Here is a 22,803-nt window from a genome sequence, read left to right as displayed (position 1 = left end):
GGCGCGGTGACGTCGACACGCCGTGCGTGTGGCCTCACGCTGCCGCCCGGTTCCCGCCATTTGCCTTCAGCCCTCCCCCCACCCCCTCAGGAGCCGCCGCCGCGCGCAGGTATGGGGGGGCCGTCTCGCGGGGGAGGGGGGTGCTTCCCCCGGTGCGGGAAGCACCCCCCCCCCCCCGCCCTGCGGGGAGGAGCAGCAAACACGGGGCCGCGGCGGTGGGTTCGGGGGGGGACGGACGTGCAGGCCCTGCCTGTTGCGTGCCTCAGTACTCTCGTCTCTAAAATGGGCCTAATCCTCCCCGAATGCTCCTCCGATCCCCTTCCCCTGCCCAGTTCACTGCTGTGCTCCCTGCCCGGTCTGCCGCACCGCTTTCTGCTCCCTGCCCACCGCCGACGCTGCCCGACCGCGGCCCTCATACCCCGTCCCTGACCCGGCCTGCAGACGACCGCGCTTGCTGCGCCCGTCCCTTCGCTGCTCCCCCCTCCCCTTTCCTCTTCTGTTCGGTGCGTCCCCCCTCCCCTTTAGTACGGGAGGGTGCGCCCCCGCCTCCCCTTTGATGTGGGAGGGTGCAGCCCCCTCGTGTATGCACCTCCCTCCCATTTAATGCCAGCTAAACAATTTTGTCTTGTTCCCGGGCAGCCACCGTGGACAGAGTTCGAGACCGGGCACGTTCCAGGGGCATCGAGGCGAGTCGGTCGCTACCGATGAGCAAGAGCGAAAGGGTCCCCCCTCGTTTTTTAAAAATTTCTGGAGCCCGGCTGCTCCATTAAACCAATTAGCTGTCCTGGTGTCCCGGCACTGTTGGCGTCCTTGGGTTTTAACGGGCGTCCTTGGGTTTTAACGCAGAATAACATCCTAATGGTTACGTTTGGGATTATGTGTGGGTTCCCTTGGGAAGCACTTCCCTTTTTTTTCCATAGTTTCATAGTAGTTAGGGTCAGAAGGGACCTCAGTAGACCACCGAGTCCGACCCCCTGCCCTGGGCAGGAGCGAGCTTGGGGCTGGATCAGTCCAGGTCATTCCTCTGTGAGGTCGTAGAATATTGGCACAATAACGGCACTCTTCACATTTTGTTCATAACCTGCGTTGCCGGGCATCCCGCAGTGCTGGGTGTTATCCCGATCATAGCAAGAGCAGTGTGCGAGAGAGGTGCGCGGTGCAGCTGGTAGAGGAGATAGGGGTCACGATAATATGAATAGATGATGGCGTGACTTTTGTCCTTTAAGAGGAGAGGTGTTCCTGAAAAGATGGTTGTTGTGTAAATTTACCAGGACTTTGCAGAAGTTGCAGGTATAGATTTCCTTGAAAACTTTCTTGTTACTTATTTGGTCTCAGCCAAAATCAGGTTTGTTTGGAAAATTTGTAGGGTCTTCACAGAGGTTTTTCAAAGTTTGATTTTTTGGTGTCTATTCAACACTGTTCGGTGCAGCTTATCTTGAGAGAGTAAAATAATTAATGCTCTGAAAATAAATTGGGATTTTTTTGTAGTCCAGATATCCTGAAATAATAACATGCAATTGGTTTATTGCTGTACCTCCCAAAAATGCTGCTGCTTTTTTTTTTTTTTTTTTTAACACTTCCACAGCTATTTTTATTTGCCAATTGTACGTCTCTTTCGAACAGGTTTCAAGGTGGGGCCAACACAATCTCTTGTAAGTTAATAGCAAGACAGCATGGCTCCGCTGAAGGTACACGGCCCCGTCCGGATGCGTAGTATGCAGACTGGGATTACAAAATGGAAAGAAGGAAGCTTTGAAATAGTGGAGAAGGACAACAAAGTGAGTCTAGTGGTTCACTACAATGTTGGAGGAATTCCAAAGACATTTCAGGTACACCAACTATCAAGGCTTTTTGTCTGAGCTGTGCATAGATTGTGCCCTTTTGTGACCAGCTGTCCTCTCTGAGACTATTAAGTATCACACAGACTTCCCTCTGAGACTGTTTCTTGTTCCTTATTTCCAGCACACTAATCCTTTTGTCTAACCCTGCTGTAAATTATTCAGATGTTCTGGTAGGTGAACTGCCATACCAGGCAGGGAGCGCACTATTAATTGGGAAGAAATGAGACCTAGAAACCACGAAAAAAAGACAGAGCTGTGTAGCATCTGGCCTCTCAGCTTGTTGGAAATCCAAACCCTTTCACTTGATACACTTACACAATTGAGATGAAAGTCTACTGGCACCTCAGGGCCTTTTCTATTCTGGTGCTTTTCCCAGTTGAAATGCTGAAAAACTCCAGTGTGGATCTACCAGTAGTCTTTCTGCTTACTGGTGTGAGGCTCTTCTTCAAAGTGTTGGCTTGTCTAGGTTTTAAATGCTCCAAGCAGTGTGACTTGCACCATCTCTCTTTGGAAATTTGTGAGTGCTTGCCATCAGGAAATCTCTTCCAATATTCAACCTTATTTTTCCTTCTTTCATTTGCCTTTTATTCCTCTTAATTATTATTTTTAATGCAGTGGTGCCCTAAATACATTTTGTCCAGCTTATGTGAGAAGATTGTAAACTCTTTAGAGCCTGTACTGGCTAAAAATCCCAAACAGACAAAGAATTGAAGGAAAGAGCATTAAAAGCTCTTGGGAATTGCTATAATAGATTGGACCCATGTAAGATAAGGGAAGAACCACCCAGAATTGCACTTTAAGTATTACTGTGTACTTGGTAAGGTCCTTCTGACCTCATGAGTCTTGGGGAGTGGTGGTACTTTGAATGGATTAGGAGGATTTACTGGTTCAGGAAGTACCTGTTGCATCTGTTTTCCTAGATGCACAGCAAGCTACCGCACTGCTGGCAGAGATTTTGGCTTAATTGATGGGAAGATTAAACTACCTGTTGTAGAAATCATAGAGGGTGGAAGTAGGGCTGCAAGGGGCCTTCCCAGGTCATCTAGTCCAACCTACTTCCTGAGGCAGGATCATCCCTATCCCAACCATCCTGTACAATTCATGATCTAAACTCTTTGTAAAACTATTGTCACCCCGACACAACACCTGACGTCACACCCAAACCTGCCATGGGTGAAGCAAGGAAACTATGACCGCTAGCAGCCTGCTTCTATAAAAGATTGTTAATATATGCTCAAGAGATCCCAGAAAGAAGACCACATCCTCCTGCTACAGAGGAAGGCTAACACCCTTCCCCACCCCCAGCCCCAGTCCAACCAGGGAGTAAATTCCTTCCTGACCCCAGATATGGTGTTGGTCTGACCCTGAGTGGGGGGAGAGAGACAGGAAGCAGGAACCTCAGGCTTGAAGTCCTAGCAGGAGCATTGGCACAGCCCAATCCCCATCTCCAGCCTGGCTTGCAGCCAACACCCAGTGCCATGAAGGGAGGCTTAAAAAGCCACTGAAAACTCGTGGCGCTCTAGTGTAGTGCCCGAAGACTGGAAGAAGGCCAGTGTGTGGTGCCTATCTTCAAGAAAGGGAGGAAAGTGGATCCAGCTAACTATAGGCCCATCAGCCTGACTTCTATCCCAGGGAAGATCTTAGAAAAGTTTATTAAAGAGGCCATCCTTAATGGACTGGCCGATGCCAGCATCCTAAGGGATAGCCAGCACGGGTTTCTTGCGGGTAGTTCTTGCTTGACTAATCTCATTTCCTTCTACGACCAGGTGACCTATCACCTGGACAAGGGAGAAGAGATTGATGTCATGTATCTTGACTCCAAAAAAGCCTTTGATCTGGTATCCCATGATCACCTCTTGGCAAAACTGGCCAGTTGTGGCCTTGGGTCCACCATGATCCACTGGCTGGCAAATTGGCTCCGTGGTTGGACCCAGAGGGTAGTAATTGATGGCAGTCACTCATCTTGGTGTCCTGTGACCAGTGGGGTTCCCCAAGGCTCTATCCTTGGACCCGTATTGTTCAACATCTTCATTAATGATGTGGATATTGGAGTCAGAAGCAGACTGGCCAGGTTCACCGATGACGCCAAACTTTGGAGCAAAGCATCCACACCAGAAGACAGGCAGGTGATCCAGGCTGACCTGGACAAGCTCAGCAAATGGGCGGACAAGAACCACAGAAAAATGCAATGTCCTCCACTTTGGGAGGAAAAACCTACAGCATCCTTATAGGCTTAGCAGAGCCTTTGGGGTCATCATTGACCACAAGATGAACATGAGCCTGCAATGCGATGCTGTGGCTAGTAAAGCGACCAAAACGCTGACTTGTATCCATAGATACTTCTCAAGCAAATCCCGGGATGTTATTCTCCCCTTGTACTCGGCCTTGGTGAGGCTGCAGCTGGAGTACTGCGTCCAGTTTTTGGGCTCCACAATTCAAAAAGGATGTGGAGAAGCTTGAGAGAGTCCAGAGAAGAGCCATGCACATGATCAGAGGTCAGGAAAACAGACCTTATGACAACAGGCTGAGAGCCATGGGACTCTAGCCTGGAAAAGTGTAGGCTCGGGCGTGATCTGATGGCCACCTATAAGTTTATCAGGGGTGACCACCAGGATCTGAGGGAATGTTTGTTTATCAGGGTGCCCCAAGGGATGACTAAGTCGAACGGTCATAAACTACTACAAGACCGCTTCAGGCTGAACATAAGGAAGAATTTCTTTACTGTCTGAGCCCCTAAGGTCTGGAACAGCCTGCCATCGGAGGTGGTTCAAGCACCTACATTGAACACCTTCAAGAGCAAATTGGATGCTTATCTTGCTGGGATCCTATGACCCCAGCTGACTTCCTGCCCTTTGGGCAGGGGGCTGGACTCGATCTTCCGAGGTCCCTTCGAGCTCTAATGTCTATGAAATCTATGACACGTGCAGCAGAAAGTTTTTTGGGGGGGGCGTGAGCAACCAGCAAAGCCCAGCAGCCTGGAGCACCCTCACAGCAGAGACAGGCATTGCTGCACCTAGATCCTCCCCACCCAGTGCACATCCAGCCTTTCCTTGAACCCTCCAGTGATCCTCTCCTTCCCAGTGTGTAGTGGTGAGATCCTGAGATCTAATCTAAACAGACTTTGCTGCAACTTCAATCCATGGGTCTGCATCCTCCCCTCTACAGCAAAAGAAAAAAGAAGCTTTCCCTCTTCTTTATGGCAGCCCTTCAAGTAGTTGAAGGCTGCTGTCATGTCTCCTTTTCCACAAACTGAACATGTGCCGCTCCAGCCTCTCCTCATGTGACTTACTTTCTAAGCCTTTTATCAGCCTTGTTACGTGCTTGCTCTCTAGACTCTGTCCTGTGCTGTCAATGTGTTCTGAATGTTTTGATATAAAAACGTAGATAAACAGTGCTGAACGCCTTATCTATTGCAAGTGACAGAAAGCTGTTGCGGTGGTGATTTAAAATGTATGTGGCTAAATTCTCAACAGTCAGGTGATGCAGTGAGTAGTGGTTCCTCTTACACAAGGCTTTGGCAGAAGTGTCAACCCTTTTTCATATTCCATTTCAAATTCATCATAGAATTAGTTGGTCAACTTCTAGAAGAAATGAAGAAAATCTTTCTAGATGCTGTAGAGTTGTTGGTTGTAGCCGTGTTGGTCTAAAGACATAGGCAGACAAGGTTCTTTAGGTAAATGTGATAATCTTTTTTAGACCAACTAAATAGTTGGTTGCAAAGAATAATTTTTCCAACTGTTTAGTTGGTCTAAGATATCATGTTTACCTAAAGAACCTTGTCTTTCCAGATGCTAGCAGCTCTTCAAACTCCTTATGTTACACTACTGCTTAAAAACTTGTTTGGGTTAGGTGCTATATGGGAACACAGTAGGAAAGTGCCATGAAGGCCTTACAATCTAGTTGAAATAAGGCATGGCAAACAAATGCATAATGTGGTGGATAATAAATACTGTTGTCTCATTAGAGTTTTTCAGCTGGAGGTTTGGACTTGGATGGTGACATGATGGAGAGTGTTCCCTGATGGGTTTATTTTAGAAGAGAATGAAAGTTTATAGACCCTCTTGAATTCTTACTGACCGAACATGTTTAGTTCAGTGGGCACTGGGTAATTGGGAAAGATTGGTGGTGGGTAATTTCACCAGTCAAAAAACCCACTTGCTGACTGACATGGATTTCATACTTCATATATGGACTTGTGTTTTTACTTATATTGGCTTCTCAAAGCTAAGGACTAAAGACACAGGAAAAAGTGGATGTAGTATAAGTTCCCTCGCCCTGCCCCTTAAGCATTCATCCTTATCTGATGAACTGAGCACTAATGTAATTTATGATCAGAAGGGGTCAGGACCATGTTTCTATCACTTGTAGCTTCCTAGATCAAACAGTTCTATTGGATAGAGACAGGCAACAACTTCTGTCTCGGATGGTAAGACTTTTGCTGCAGTCTGAGGCATGCTTCTATATTAGCCTAACATCACCATTTATATTGTTTGTACTAGTATAGTATCCAAAGCAGAGTAAGGGGGCTAATGCGTTAGGTACAGTACAAATAGAGAATACATGGCAGATAGATCTGGTGCTTTTGAGCACTCGGAACCTTTTCCTGCTTCTGTAATGACCCCATGTATGCACAAAGAAAACACTTTATTAAATACATTGTGAAGCAAGCCCTTAATCTAGGGCAAGACTAAATGAGTAACAGAAAGAGGGAAGAAATGAGGAAGGATAAGGGTAATTAAAATGGGAACATTCAGTTAGGTAACTATTGCACAAGTTTGATGGTTCCTGAGGACCATGAATAATCTTTCTTTCTTTCTTTACCTGTTTTAAACATTTAAGCTCCAGCTACATATAACTGAACAATTACTAGACAGATGATTTTTTTTTCAGTGTAACTCGGAACTTAAGGTATAAAAAGTAGAAAGTAGCAGAGGAATAATTAGAGCAGTGATATGCTTTTTGAATTACAGGCATGTTTGATCATAACACGGCTACTTTTTTTCGTCTTTAAAAAAGAATTAAACCAAGTCAAATATTTACTGAATGCACATCCACACTCTCATGCTTCCTAGCCACATTTCTTCCACGGAGTTGGGAATTTGTCGTCCTTGAGGGCCAATGGAAATTGAGACGTTTTCCAGATCTGAATTTTGTTCTGTAAAAGTTTGCTAAGGCCTGAGTTTTTGGAGGGACGTGGGGGAAAAGTTGCTTTTAAACAGCATGGCACCAGGCATTCTTTTGTTCAAGGTTAACAAGTGTGAGAGATTTCACTTCAGCACAGTATGCTTCAGAAAATACTAAATGCTTGAAAGCAGAGGCTATGTAGCCAGAGTTATGGTGGCGTTCTTGTAGTTTTGTGAACCTCGAGTGTGTTAATTTTGGGCATTTGACCTTTGTTCAAGAATGGAATGGAAACAAAATACTAGTATTTAAGTGCATTTGCAGAAGATAACTGGTTTGGGATTTTCTTTTTCCTAAATGAGGGTGCTTTAAAATGGTTATTTCTTTGATCCCCATTTACAGTCGCTTTTATTTTCTTTCTAGTTAAGCCATAACATTAAAACTGTGGTCCTGAGACAAAATGGTGGAAAACTGTGTTGCCTGATGCTAACGCTAAAGGATGCCAGCTTCCTGACAATTGATAAGGTACCATCTAAGGATGCAAATGAAATGAGGATGTATCTAGATGCCATCCTTCAGGACAGAGTTCATGGTGGTAAGGCCAAAACATTGCAAATAGCCTGAGTAGCAGCAGATGTTGAATGAGCTTGTGTCAGTTCCACTTTGTCCTTCCTTTTCATTTTCTTATCTGTCTGGAGCTTAATTATTTTTTGCTTTTGAGTGCTTTCCTTCAGTCCAGCAAGCCAAACTGTACTTTGACATTATATAACTTCCCTGTAGAATCTTTCTGCCTAGTGCAACAAGCTAGACAGCATATGAACATAACATTAATTGTATTTGTTTCATAAACAGGTTGGTATTTGAAAAATCCCTGCCTGTAACTTACCGTTTTCTTGTACAAGCACAGTCTCCTTGTCTCTTCTTTTTCTGTTAATAGTTTATTGATGTGTTTGGAGACCAGAACCAGTATGAGGAATATCTGTAAGCATGTGCTTTGTTTAAGCTCTTATATTCTGGATACTGTACTGTCTGCTGCATATAGGTTCTGGTTTTTATGCATGTATATGGTGCATGTTTTGAAAACTGATGCTGAAATATTTATTATAATAAAGTCGCAGGACACAAAATTGCAACCAAGTTAAATGGAGTGTGCTTTTATTGTCAGCTGTGAAACCCTCTCAAGGATCTGGTAGCTTTGGAGGTATTCTGGGCAACAGGACAAAACAGAAGGAAACAAACAGGCAGTTTCCGTATGTCGAAAACCAGGTTTGTTAAGCTATTTGATTTCACTGAAGTCTTTTCCTGTCTCTTCCATTTAATCACATGCCCTTTCCTTCTAAGTTTTTGATTAATAATATAGTAGCATGACGGGTAATTAAGATTTGTTTAAAGCCTTTGGAACTGAGAGGGGCTAGGATAGAGGTGTGTGCTGTTGCCTGAGTCCTTGGAGAGGTATGAGGGAATAATGTGGTTTTTGTTTGTGAAAAAATCTTCTGTATTAAGGGAAATTTATTGGCTGACCCTGGAAAAGGGAGCAGTGATTCCTTGTTGGACAGTATGTGGGCCTGCCCTAGAAAGGAAGTAAAGGGGGAAATAGATACCTGAGGATCTGTCGTGGATAGTTCTGAAAGTTGATTGAAGTTTTCATACGGAGTCTGCACACAACAGGGGAGTGACATTTGTATCTGTGACTAGATATACATCTGCAGCTAATATATCCTCAGGTTTCAGCCTGACTTTTGCATTAAAAGTATTAATTTCTGGTTTCAGAAAAATATGATATAATACCCATAATTTTCTTGGGCTTTTCAGGTTATAAAGTCTAAGCCTCCCTGTGCTAACACCAGCTTTTCTTGAGGCCAGTATTTGTGGGTTCCTTTGCTTGTCACTGAGTAAAAGATTTGCTGTGTATCCAGCGGCTTTCAGTTATGTAACTGCGAATGTTCCAAGGCAATGCACCCCCCCTCCTTTTTTTTTTTTGCAGCCTCTAATGGAAATATGTTTTGAGATTAATTTTAAATAAGTAAAATATAATCAAATCAACAGCAGAACAGATGCTTTTGGGGCAGCATCTTGCAGCTTTTTTTGCCAAGCAAACATCAAATGTAATGCCATGAAAGGAGCTGCCAGGGGTTGGCAGCACTTAAAGAGCCCCCAGAAGTGCTCTGGAATACCAGAGACAAGGCTTCTGTTCCACAGAATTTAGGGCTTTTGTAGAAGGAACAAGAGTGAAGCTGAAAAAATTGGGGGAGGGAAAAGGGCTACGGGAGTAGATGTCATAGGATCATAGAGAAGCAGGGCTGGAAAGGGGGGCATCTAGTCTAAACCCCTGTCTGAGGCAGGATCAGCCCTGTGCAAACTACCCCGTACAAATCCATTATGTAAACTCTTTGTAAAACTACTGTCACCCCTGACACAACACGAGACGTTGCACCTGAACCGGCCACAGGGAAAGCCAAGGAGACCACAAAAGCCAGTGTCCTGTTTCTGTAAAAAATGTTGTTAATATATATTCAAGAGGTCCTGGTTTAGAGGGGCATGGGAACTCTGTTTGTGGGCACAGTCTGGCGGTTTTAGATTTTTTTTTTTTTTTTTTAAATAGGCGAAACATGAAATGTCCATGTTCTTGCTTGTTACGTCAGTCTATTTTCAGGTGCCCCGTTTGAAAGTGGTGGGGGCATGTAAACAATATGCTAAAATACAGGTAAAGTCCTGTTCTTTTGGATGATGATGGGTTTTGCTCCCTTGGACTTTGCAGACACCTTCAAAGAGAGTGACTGTGGAAAGCAAGGATGAAAACTCCTTTCGGAAGATGCTGGGCACTTCAGGCAGCAGGGCATCTGTCAAGAGCTCCCCAGGAAGCGCAGCACCCAGCAACAGGGTAAACATTCCGGCATCTCCCACCTCATCAACGCCTCACAGAGCAGGTTTATTGGAAAATCGGTACGAGCTAACATTCTTTTTTGCATGCAGTCGTCAAAACTTGATACTAGTCCCAGGGACTGTCTTAACGTCCCGCACATATAAGTGCGTACCAGCCATTTTCATTTTTTCCCCATAAACTTAGCAAGCAGGTTCAGCAATTTGTCTCCCAGCTTATGGCTGCTGCTGGTATTTGTGCTCTGGGAATAGCCTGAAAGAGCTTTGTGCACAAAATCCTTCTCTATATGTTGTATTTTAAAACTGAATGTTGTGGCACATTGGTAGGAAGTGCAGAGAATACATAGGGCATGTGTGTGGAGGAGAGAGGATTGCCATCTTGTATTGGTTCCTTAAATGTTTTCCCCCCACTCTATTAGTGAAAAGAGGAAAAGAGCACAGCCTTCTGGTTCAGAGATGAATGAAGATTATCCTAAAGAGAATGATTCTTCAACGTAAGTTCTTCCCAGTGTCCAACTTGCCTTCTTTCTTCCCTTGTCCACTGCCCCATGAAGAGAGGGCTTGCTAAAAAAAGTATCCAGATAAATCCCTTTGTCAGGGTGGCACCATATTTGAAGTTAGCCTCATAAAACTGCTGATGTTTTATACATCTGGAAAAATGGGTAAGGCTGTGAAATTCAGCCTTGTCTAAGGCAATTTGGTATGTACAGTTAGTATGTTTGACTTCTGTGTAAGTTGATCACTAACTGAACACATCTTCCATGATGCTGTTGAACACTGAATATTACCTAGGTCTTCACTGTTCAGTAGCAATCTGCACTTGGTAAGCAATGGGTAGCACTTGGTAAGCAATGGGTAGCTTGACAAGCTTGAGCTTTGACTTGTAAAAAGTCATAGCACAAGGAGCAGGGAGGGCATTTCATACAGCAGAGCTGAGAGCTGTGTGGGTAACATGATAGCGATGGGGCGTGTGTAATTAGCAGCTGCTGCAGTTCACCTCCTCCATGGTTCATTTTAACAGTCAATGAGAGTTAAATATTTAAAAATATATGAAAAGCACAAACCTGACCCAGAATATGCCTGGGTTTCTCGCTGCTGCTCTGACTTCAACTCTCTTTTACCTTTAGTAATAACAAAGCTATGACTGACCCAGCTTGGAAGTTTTTAAGTAGTAGCCGAGAGAAGCAGCTGAGCCTGAAACAAGCAGAGGAGAACAGGACGTCAGGTAAACAAGCATTTCATATCTGAAAGGTAGCCTTTTCCTTGGCCCTGGCAATTTTAGTGCAATTTTATCCTGCTCACATTCATTTAGTGCTGCCGCAAATCGTTTTCCCAGCCTATCACTTTGACTAGGTCACTTCTCTTTTTTAGTCTCTACTGGCTCCCTGTCTGTATTGCATCAAACATAAGCTTCTTGCCTTCATTTTCAGAGCCCTTTGTAGCCAGTCCCTCTTGTTTCAATGGCTATTGAGTGGCTGACTTGTGTCGTTGGTCAGTCAAATGACAGCCTCCGCTTGTCCGCTTGTTGAATGCCTTCATGTTTTCCCCCTTACAGCCCTCATACTTTAGTGGAACACCTGGTAAACATTCCACAACTTCCCTCATGCTCCTCAACACTCCCCTTGCTGCCATCCCTACAGAAAACCAAGACACCTTGTCATTGTATATCACTGATGTGCTGACACCATTGTCTGTCACTGTAGTCTGATTTGTTTCCTTCTCTCCCCTCCACCCCACTCCCATTTATCTGACCAGCTGCGGGTTCTTGTCTTCTATTTCATCACTAAACTCTTTGGGGTGGAGGATTGCCTTTTTTGGTTGGTGCTTGTATAGTCCCAGCCAGATTTAGGAGCCTGGTTCATGGCAAATGATCCTATGTACTACAGTGACTTGAATAGCGAACGTCTTAATCTTAATTAGGCAGCCCCAAGGCTAACAAATGTAGTCCTTCTGCAGTCCTGAACACTGAGTACTATGATTCACAAAGAGGAGTGTAACCTAGACCTCTGGATTTGTGAAGAACAGTGGTGCAGAATTAACAGCGGAAATACCTACAGCTTTGTAGCTTGGCTTGTGCAGATATTCCTCTGATGGAACAAATGAGGTAGACGTGATCTAACTGTGAAGAGTTTGGCTTTTAAAAGGCATCAGAATGAGAAGCTGAAATTCTGTTTATCTAAAGGCTGAGGTAACAGCAGCACAAACATCCTGATACTATTGTTCATTTATCTTGGACTTAATCCTACAGGTGTGATAAAGGGTGAAGAATAAGGCTAGCCATAGATGTAGCCCACTGATCTATCAGGACAGTGGGTGTTGTGTTCCCTGCTTCCAAAGATGTGCCCTGGATATTGCTGGGGGCAGGTCTCTGGAAGCAGGGGAAGCCAGACAGGGGCTCCTGGGACTTGAGGGGCCTGAACCTGAGCAAGAATTCCCCAGGTGTATGGGACTGGGCCTGGGAGCACCTGCCCCTAGGCAACGGGAGAGTGCAAGCACCGCCAGCTGCTCACACTTGCTCGCCATAAAGCAAGTGTATGTCCACCACAATTAAGCAACCCAGTTTATTGCAACCTGTCTCAGCCACACAGTGGCATACCAAAAGTTATGGGCATCTATTTATTGTTGCTTTGTGTCTCGACAAATTTTTTTGATGGTGGCACAAAGGCAATGGAAGGCAATATCTCTTTCCACCCTAATCTACAATCTAAATAGATCTTCCTGTAGCCCATCAAGAGTGTGGTTTTTTTCACTTGAATCTTTTAATATTCATCACTTTCAGTGCTACTGCATTTATAATGTAGAAACCTTCCCCCTGCCACCCCATTTGCCCCCAGATATACATTTGTTTACTGTTAGTTGGAAAGTGGATTGAGAGATTTGAATTTTCATTGCAAAGTGTTTGGAAATTTGTAACTCTGTTGGAGATCACAGCTACCAGCAGTTTTCCTCTGAATGGTCTTCTCCAACTTGAACAGCAGTCAGATGTCCATTACACCATTTCAGTTGTTCTTCATTGTAGTAGCCTTTTTGTATTCTGCTGTCCATTAGAACTGGGATTTCAAGGTGTCAGTACCAGTCCTATTTGCTTTAGAATTTCAATACACATACTAAACTACATGTAATTAATAGTTAACACTTAAGTCATGAAGCAGCTGTGGGGGAAAGAATGACTCTTAAGTATTTTTTAAAAATGTTAAAGGTTTTCATTTCCATTACTCAAGTCAAGCATGCACAATAGAGCCTCTCAGAACAAGCTGACATGTTTGTTTCTGTTCTTCAAGGGATTTTACCACTACAGTCATCTTCCTTCTATGGTAGTAGGTCCTCATCAAAGGATTACTCCACTAGCAATTCCAACCTGGACAGGTAGGCATGGCTTTGTAACTTATACAAATGACACAGAGCTGCATTGCAGCATCTTGGTAAATGCACAAGAAATTATAATGCCCAAATAGTAGATATATTCTACAGGTGAAAACTGTCTTTCTTCCTAACAATAATATACAAGTGACTCTCTAGAAGTGCTAAAACTTGCTATGGTTGGATACTAAACCAGCGGGCCAGATCTGGCCTGCAACACTGTCATCTAGCCTGCAGGTCCCCTCACAGATCTGGCGGTTTTGTAGCAGGGCAGTGAATTTCCAGACCTATGGAGAGCCCTGGGCCAACTGTGTTGGATCAGGCACCTGATCCCAACATTCAAAGTTGGGTGGGGTAGCACCAGGTCCCAGCACCCAATCCCAGCATGGAGGGGCAGCCCTAGGGCCCAATCCTGGTGTAGGAGGAGGCAACACCAGGCCCACTTCTGGTGGGGGGGGTCTGGGACACAGTGGCACTGGGGTTCCAGGAGCCAATCCTGGCACGTGGGGCTCTGTCCAGCCTACAGACCAACCCCATGCCACTCGTCTGGCTAGTAGGGCTAAATGGCAGACCTCATAGACCACATGGACCTTAATGTAATGTGGCCTAGGCAGACTTCTTAAAATCTCTGAACCTATTTGTTTAAAGATTTTTCACATAGGATGTAAGGGGTACAATATACTGTGTTGGGGAGCTCTGCTGGAGGAATTAGTTTATCAGTGGAAATATGTGGGTACCCCTTCTGCATTTTGCTTCTTTGATCCCACTTCTACTTCATTGTTTGCAAGGGTTGGGAGGAATTTGACATCCAGAGCAAACTTGCAAGGAAGTGAAATGGTTTGGCAGTCCAAGTGTTAGGCTTGAAATATTCAAAATCCCAGCACAGTCATATCAGCCCTTCATCCTTCCTATCATGATAACCAAATGACTAGTGTTTCAACAGCATCCAGTTTTGCAGTCCTGTGCTAAGCACAAGTCCAGTTACCTTTTTTGCTAATAGGGCAGACACAGAAGCCAGGAAGAAGGGAAGTACTGTCCCCATTCTTGAGATGAGAAACCGAGGTATGGAGGCCTTGTTACTTGCTGAAAGGGTCACAGAGGCAGCAGAGTCATAAATTTTTAGATCACGGTCGAATTAAACCGGATCTCCTTAGTTGTGGTCTAGTGCTTTTACCACAGGACTGTTGCTCCTTCAAACAGCAAACTCGTCAAGTGAGACTAAAACCAAAGAGCATGTTTGTCTTGCCTGAACATCTGAGATTCAGAGGAGTTTTTCCATCAGAAAGGGGCTTACTTGGTGTCCTGGACAGAGTTTTTTCCTCCCAACCATAGCTCGCTGTTTTGCAATATGCTGTCTTGACCCCCTGACAGCTTCACTTCACTGGAAAGATGCTGTTCTTCCAGCAGTGAAACAAATCCTGTGTCACAAGCTACTGCTGATGAAATGAGGTGCTTTCAAAAATTTACATTTTCCACTTTTTCCTCACTTAGGTCCAGCATGTCGAGTCAGGCACCCTCAGCCAAAAGAAGCTTGGGCTTTCTCTCTCAGCCAGCCCCTCTGTCTGTGAAAAAAATGAGGTCTAACCAAGACTACACAGGCTGGAACAAACTTAGAGTGCCCCTTTCCACCCATCCGCAGCAACAGCTCCAAGGGTGAGTTTCAGCTGTGTTGTTGTTAGACATTTTTGTGTCATTGGGATGTGCACAAAGTGAAGGGTACTGGTTCCCCTACAAATGATTCTGCATTTTTCTACAATCCATGAGAATCATGCTGAAAGAAGGAATATTTCCTAGATCAGAGGTTCTCAAACTGAGTTGTGATCCTCCACCCGGGGGCTGCGAGCAACTTAAAAGGGGGCTGCAAACTTCCCGGGAGGTACATGTGGTGGTGCAGGGAAGTGGTGCGCAGCTTGAAGTGGTGGATAGTGACTGCTGCGTGCAAGCTCCCTGTCTGCCACCATCCGGCACTCAGAGTCATGGTATCACAAAGTTTGAGAACCCCTGTCATATTGGGGAATTGAAATTTTATAATATGAAGGTGTCACAGTGAATCCTACCAACTTACTGAAGGAATGTGCTGCTTTGAAAACTTTTCTCCATACCAAATATAGGCAAATAGGTTAAAATGCTATGCACACCTAGTTGGTAGAAATAGCCACCTATGCTATCCAAAATACATACAATGGTACAGTCCCTGCTGTGAATAGCATACAGGCTAGATGAAAAACTGGACTGTTACAAGAGGAGTCGTGGCACCTATGACAGACAGCTGGGACTGTGAATGACGTGTTCATAATTCCCTGTTTCACTAATATCCCTTGTCCTTCTTTTCAGGTTTTCCAACTTAGGGAACACCTGCTACATGAATGCCATTTTGCAGTCCTTGTTTTCAATTCAGTCATTTGCTAATGATTTACTTAAGCAGGGCATCCCATGGAAGAAGATTCCACTCAATGCACTTATCAGGTAAAATTCATCTGCTGGGGTTGGCTAATTTCTCCTCTTGCTGGAAAATGAACTTAATTCCTCGGCACTGGGGTACGTTTGTAGAGCATGACACTTGAGCATGAGCAGATGACTCTTGATTCTGTAGCTGAAATATAGAAAGAAGAGACTAGGTTCTGACCTTTTCTTCCATGGAAATTGTTTGTTTCTGATGGTAGCAAAAGAGTGATATAACCATGATGATCCAGAAAGGATTTCTTAGGGTGATGCCTTTTATCGGACCAATTTTATAGTTGGGAGAGAAGGTTTTGAAAGCAAGGCTTTCTTCATTGCATCATATGTATATATATCTTCTGTTCAAAAGCTTGTCTAACTCTTTCACAACTGTACAGTAGGTCCAAGAAAATAGATCACTCTAAGAAATCCTTGCCTCTCACATAAAAGCCACATGCATGAAACGTACGTTTCCTGTCTCTGGTTTCTTTCTGTTTCTGGATATATCTTTCTTGAAGTCTGTGAATTCTTCCTACACTGTTTAGACTTGGAAGTTGTTCCATATGCCTTTTTGAAATATCCCCTCCTCAGTATTTGCAATAAGGCTTCTATAGCTGGTGCTAATTGTCTGGGCAACTCTGGGTGAATCTTGTGACCCACTGGCTGTTCCAAAGGGGGTGGGAAATAGTGGGGGAGGGGGCTGATCTAGTCCTTAAGTACAATAGAACACACTAATTGCTCCATAGCACTTGTCTTTAATGATGTTGCTTTGTTTCATGCAAAGTATCCACATCCCTTGTTAAATGAAAAATCCTAGTTTTCTTTCCTTATTGGAATAATGGGCATGTGACTGAGGGGGGTGGTTTTCTCCTTATCTAGGGGTGATGGTTAGATAGTTTTTTTCAATTTGAAAGCATTACACTTGAGGGAATCTTCCCATTGTGAAAGTGATTAGATTATGGTAATCAGGAGGAGGAAAGAGCAGTTGCACCAGTGGCTTATTAATAAGGTTGCCAAGAATGATTTTATGTAGATTGAAAGAAGAAGCTCTTGAGTTTCTCTGGCCTCTTGAGTTAGTTTTATAACTGCTGTATGTTGCAACTTGATTGCAAAAAAATAAGACAGCACTGAGTCGAATTGACATTTACAAAAGTTTTTTATTGGCTGTGAGAATTAAGGTTAACTACTCAGGTTGCTTGTTTTGATGTCATCTGATTTCGTAAATAATTTAACATAACACATTTTTCTGTTGATGGTTACATAGAAGACTGTTTGAATCCCACTGAAATTGTGGCATGAGGTCTTACATTTTAAAACACCTGAAACACAAAAAGAGCATCTGTTTCCCTGTGCCTGAGCAATTTTTATACCATCCCACCCCTCTATCATCCCCCCAATAGAAAACAGGCAGCATGAACATTTTCGTGGTAGAAATCTTGCGGTTTGCTCTACCTGTCCAAAACTTTGGAAAGGCAACCGACCTTTCATTGCATTAATTTCTCCAGACGCTTTGCCCATCTGCTTGCTAAAAAGGATGTGTGCAGCCCTGAGGTAAAGAAAGAGCTGCTCAAGAAGGTGAAAAGTGCCATTTCAGCTACTGCGGAGAGATTTTCTGGTTACATGCAGAATGTAAGTGCTCTGTCTTCTAGGAATCATTTGTATGCATTGTGCATTGAGTTAGGAATTGCATTTGACCGAATTGGAGCCCCCTGGAAGCTTATTGCTTGCAATTTTAGTTGTTAATTAAAAGAAATGGCTGCCCATTGGATTTGTAGTTGTATTAGATCTCTCACATGATCCTATCTAAGTCGGTGGCAGTTAGTCTATATGTTGTTGTTTTTTTTTTCTGGTGCATATTTATACATGTATATATTAAAGTTTGAGAGCATACACTCATTGGCTTAAATGACTGGATTCATTTGTACTATTTCCAGGATGCCCATGAGTTCTTGAGCCAGTGCTTGGATCAGCTGAAGGAAGACATGGAAAAGCTAAATAAAACTTGGAAGAGTGAGCCTGCACTGAGTGAAGACAACTCCCCAGGACGGGCTTCGGATGCCCTCTTGGCTACCAAAGTTTACACTTGTCCAGTTATCACTAACTTAGAGTTTGAGGTTCAGCATTCAATCATATGTAAAGTGTAAGTTGATTTTAAGAAGTCTCTCATTTTAGGAGGAAAGTGTTCTTATTCTGTGACCTCTTTGGATGCCCGCAGACCAACAACCAAGGCTAGAACTAAGCAGGCTTTCCCTCCACCTTCCCACATAGTTTCATAGTTTGTAGGGTCGGAAGGGACCTGAGCAGATCATGTCTGACCCCCTGCCATGGCAGGAAAGAATACTGGGGTCAAATGACCCCAGCAAGATGTTCATCTAACCTCCTCTTAAACACCCCCAGGGTAAGAGCCTGCACCACTTCTCTTGGAAGCTGGTCCCAGACCCTAGCCGCCCTGACTGTGAAGTAGCGCCTCCTGATATCTAACCTAAATCTACCCTCTGCCAGCTTGTGACCGTTATTCCTAGTCACTCCTGGCGGTGCTCGGGGAAACAGTGACTTCCCCAATGCCTGCTGATCCCCCCTGACTAGTTTATAACAGGCCACAAGATCCCCCCTCAGTCTTCTCTTTTGGAGGCTGAACAGGTTCAGGTCCCACAGCCTGTCCTCATAGGGCCTGCCCTGCTGTCCCCTGATCATACGAGTGGCCCTCCCCTGGACCCTCTCCATGCTGTCAACATCCCTCTTGAAGTGTGGCGCCCAGAACTGGACGCAGTACTCCAGCTGCGGCCTGACCAGTGCCGCATAGAGGGGGAGGATCACCTCCTTGGACCTGCTCGAGATGCATCTGTGGATGCATGCCAAGGTGCGGTTGGCCTTCCTGACTGCCTCCCCACACTGCCGGCCCATGTTCATCTTGGAGTCAGTGATGTCCCCCAGATCCCTTTCCGCCTCTGTGCTGATAAGAGGGGAGTTCCCCAACCTGTAGGTATGGTGCCGATTGTTCCTCCCAAGGTGCATCACCTTGCACTTGTCTGTGTTGAAACCCATCCTATTCTCGTCCGCCCACCCTTGTAACCTGTCGAGGTCTGATTGTAGCCTTTTGCATCCTTCCAACGTACCCACGTCCCCCCACATCTTAGTGTCATCAGCAAATTTGAACAGGGTGCTTTTTACCCCCTCATCCAAATCGCTGATGAAGATGTTGAACAGTGCGGGCCCGAGGACCGAGCCCTGCGGAACCCCGCTGCCCACGTCCTTCCAGGTTGAGAAGGACCCATCCACTACCACCCTCTGGGTGCGGCCCTCCAGCCAGTTGGCGACCCATTTGACTGTGTGGGTGTCTACACCACAGCCCCCCAATTTCTTAATGAGAACAGGGTGAGAGACAGTGTCAAAAGCCTTCCGGAAGTCCAGGAAGATTATATCCACTGCAACCCCTGCGTCTAACGATCTGGTGATCTGATCATAAAAGGCCACCAGGTTGGTCTGACAGGACCTGCCACTGATGAACCCATGTTGGTTGCCCCTAAGCATGCAGTCTCCTGCTGGCCCCTCCTGGATGTGTGCTAGCATAATTTTCTCAAACAGCTTGCCTAGGATCGAGGTAAGACTAACCGGCCTATAGTTTCCCGGGTCCTCCTTCCTGCCTTTTTTGAAGATGGGAACCACATTGGCCCTCTTCCAGTCCTCCAGTACCTCACCAGAGCACCACGAGAGCTCGTAAAGTTGTGCCAGGGGACTTGCAATGACCTCGGCCAGTTCCTTTAGAACTCTAGGGTGGAGATCATCCAGGCCGGCTGACTTGAATACGTCCAACCCCTCCAGAAGCTCCCTAACTAAATCCTCACTAACCCGTGGCCCATGTGTGCCTCCCCCGGGGCCCGAGGGGGGCCCAGCAGGGAGGTGGCTGTTCTGGTCCCTACTTAGGAAGATGGAGGCAAAGAAATCGTTAAACATGTTAGCTTTGTCGTCTGGTGTGACGACCAAGTTACCCATGTTGTCCTACCCGGGACCTTCTTTTTACCCCCTATGTATTTAAAAAAAGACTTCTTATTGTCCTTAATCTGGGAAGCTAGTCCCAGTTCCATCTCCGCCTTGGCCTTCCTAACTGCCCCGCTACATCCCTGAGCAACTACAGAATAGTCCTCCCTGGTGATGACCCCTTCTTTCCACTGGGTATAAGCCTCCTTTTTAGCATATACATATACAAGATGAACAGAAATAAAGATCTTCAAAGTGCTTGATGCAGCCTGCATAGGGCAACATGTCCATTGTGAGTACACTTGAGAACAAACCTTGTCCCACGCTGCTCTCTTCCGTTACACTCTTTTTGAAGCAGGCTGCTAGCTTTTAATTTATGCAGATTTGGTGTAAAAACTTCCTTGCTTCCCAGTCTGTGTCTCCTACACCAGATCAAGGCTTTACAGCAAGGGGATCACTGAAACTAGATCTCCTTCCAGACCAGGGAAGGCCATATTTTTTCTGTCTCTCTCTTCATGGGTTTTTACAGGGAAAGGACCCTTCCTGTGGTTTCTGTAATGATCAGTTGGGTATGTTGAATCTGTGTATCTGCCTGGTCATTTGCTGTCCCTGGACAATGCCATCCATGGTTGGCACTTGGTTAGCTGGTTGGGTGCTTTGTGGAGGTTTCATACGCGCTATTGTGCAGTTCATGTTGAACTGGGTGTATTAAATCGTGCACTTAAAATAATTGCAGGCTGGTTCATATGCAACTTGACATCAGACAAATTAATTGGGTTCTAGATTTTCTAGCAGGAAAATTCATGTGTAAAGGCATCTTCTGGATTTCTTCCTGCTCTTCCTCCAAAAATGAGCTGCTGCTTTTCCCTGATAGAAGGATGGGTACAGGTGGAGGTTTTCTTCAACTATGCCACCAGCTGCTTTGATTTCCTATGTGACAGATCGCTGGGCTACTCCAAAATAGTTCTGTGGCGTCTGGTCTTGTGTTTGTTGTCAGACTGTGTTTCATGTGATATTTTATACTTCAAAGCTAAGTTTCCCAAATCCAAGAGTAAGCTCTTACAAATCAGTGACACACTATCGTCCTGAGGAGTTGAATCAGGATAGTACTTTCTTTTGGGGAAAGGTTAGTTGCACCATGTCAGTTCTGAGAGCTTTCAGGCTTGTTTTAGACTAAGAATGATGTCTCTTTCTGTTACAGGTGTGGTGAAACGGTCACTAAACGTGAACAATTTAACGATTTGTCCATTGACCTTCCTCGAAGAAAGAAGTTTCTTCCTTCCCGGTCCATTCAGGATTCCCTTGATCTCTTTTTTAGGGTATGTAATGCTACTATTTTCATCTCAGTACATGTACATACCCACATATGTGCATGCTCCCACCCTCCCCCCACTGTATAGTTGAAACTAACAGGACTTAATTCTGCATTTTTGCTAAAAATGAGAGAGAGGGTGTTTCTTGCACCACTCTTACTGGGCCTTTCTAACGGGATGTGGGCATGAAATACATGAGCTTGCACTCCTTTGTGGAGATTGCAGTGAGAAGTCCTATACATTAGTTGTGTTCAAAGTGTTGCATAGACAATATCTGAGCTTTGCAGTGCTCCTGACACTTTACAACAGTGTTAGTGTTTACCCCCTTGTAGAGTTGTAGGGCAGCAGCCAGGCAGGGAGGAGCATGAGCCTGCATGCATCTCCTCCTTCAAAAGATCTCATGGCACCCCAGGGTGCCCTAGAGCCCTGGTTGAGAATCACTAGCTTATGTCATTCATTTTCTGGTGTGTCTTGTTGAAATAAAATGAGAGTTAATAAATAAGCCTTAAAGATGACTACTCTCTTCAGAGAAACCTAGTGGACTGCAGAAGCCATCTGATTGTTTGATTCATTGTCTGGTCTTTGGTTTGCCTTGTCTTAAATAGGCAGAGGAGATTGAGTATTCCTGTGAGAAGTGCAATGGAAAGTCCGCCATTGTCACACACAAGTTCAACAGGCTTCCGAGGTAAGTGGATAACTCTGTTGATCCCCCCTTGATTCGAGTCTTCCCTGAATCTGCCCAGTCTTCCAAGACACCAGCGGTCTCTGGTTTTGTTTTTTTTTCCCCCCCCATTCCTCATACCGTTATTTCTTGTCTTTTTAGCTGTTAAGTAAATCATTCTGTGTGCTAACACTTAAAATTTGTTGGGCTTGGTGGGCTGAACTGGGGGAGAGACAGCTCAGACTGCCTCCCTCAGGTTCCGTTTCTGGATTTCTGATTTTCTGCAAAATGAAGAGGTTTTGCCCACTGATGTAAGAATATCAGAGATGCCAGACTGGGTCTAAGCACAGGTCCAGCTAGCCCATTATCCAGTCTCTCACAGTGCCAGAAAGTGGGCGCTAAGGAAGAGTATGTATATAAAGGCAAGGATTTCTTAGGGTGGTGTCTTTTCTTGGACCTACTGTGTAGTTGGGATAAAGTTACACAAGTTTTTGAATGTAAGACATCCTTCATCAGGGCTGGACCATCACAGCTACAACATCACTCTTGCATTACAGTATTGAGGACGTATCCAGACTTATCTGTCCCCTACCTCTATCCCCCTTTGGCTTCCAGCATTCAGAGGCCTATGGATATTGAGGTTGCACCCCCAACTGCCATGTTGAATACCCACTGACAAACCTGTTCTCAAAGAATTTCTCCAGGCCCCTTTTGAAACTTTTGCTTAAACTTTAGGAATTTGTCAGAAGTGACGTTGAAAAGATGCTGTTTTCCATATGCTCGCGCAAGGAGAAGAGCTGTCCAGTTGAGCTCAGCAGCTGCTTCTTTCCTCCTTGGCACTTGTGCTTTTACCTCACAGTGACTGGGGCTTTGAGGAAGTGAGCAGAGCTTTTCCGATAAATCACTTTCTCTCTGAGAAGTCAGAGCCTGACAGATTCTCCCAATAAAGGCACTGTTGCAATAGAAATCCTAGTACCACTGCATAGCTGCTACCTGGTCTAAATAGAGAGCACTAATAGCTGTGCAAGGCAGAAGATTTCCCACAGGACAAAGGCACGTGTTTGTGAAGAGGACCATGCTCATGCCTGTCTTCTGGCTTTGTTCAGAGCAGTTTCTTAGCTCGGCCATTCTCTGGGAGAAACAAGGGCCTGAATAAAAGCCAGTTGGCTTCAGTTCAGTCTGGATTAGAGTAAAATGATGCTGATTTTTT

At 44.9% G+C, this 22,803-nt stretch overlaps 1 protein-coding gene across 2 annotated transcripts in view; it reads left to right on the top strand.

Moving 5' to 3' along the window:
• USP37 (ubiquitin specific peptidase 37) overlaps positions 1–22,803 on the top strand; it is a 46,778-nt gene continuing 23,975 nt past the window's right edge. For both annotated transcript variants that reach the window (XM_090046146.1, XM_090046145.1), the window contains exons 1-14: positions 1–109; positions 1,624–1,829; positions 7,386–7,557; positions 8,128–8,228; positions 9,721–9,905; positions 10,262–10,336; positions 10,970–11,067; positions 13,124–13,208; positions 14,694–14,855; positions 15,537–15,668; positions 17,147–17,270; positions 17,576–17,781; positions 20,821–20,938; positions 21,538–21,617. In XM_090046146.1, the coding sequence (XP_089902272.1) occupies positions 1,674–1,829; positions 7,386–7,557; positions 8,128–8,228; positions 9,721–9,905; positions 10,262–10,336; positions 10,970–11,067; positions 13,124–13,208; positions 14,694–14,855; positions 15,537–15,668; positions 17,147–17,270; positions 17,576–17,781; positions 20,821–20,938; positions 21,538–21,617 (1,694 nt within the window). In that variant the 5' untranslated portion in view covers positions 1–109; positions 1,624–1,673. The remainder of the gene's footprint in view (positions 110–1,623; positions 1,830–7,385; positions 7,558–8,127; positions 8,229–9,720; positions 9,906–10,261; positions 10,337–10,969; positions 11,068–13,123; positions 13,209–14,693; positions 14,856–15,536; positions 15,669–17,146; positions 17,271–17,575; positions 17,782–20,820; positions 20,939–21,537; positions 21,618–22,803) is intronic.

The sequence above is a fragment of the Crocodylus siamensis genome, chromosome 4 (genome assembly GCF_052110815.1).
Source record: "Crocodylus siamensis isolate JL-2025a chromosome 4, ASM5211081v1, whole genome shotgun sequence".
NCBI classification, from domain to species: Eukaryota; Metazoa; Chordata; order Crocodylia; family Crocodylidae; genus Crocodylus; species Crocodylus siamensis.
Note: the sequence above shows the minus strand (reverse complement) of the source record. Positions and strands in the feature narration are given on the sequence as shown.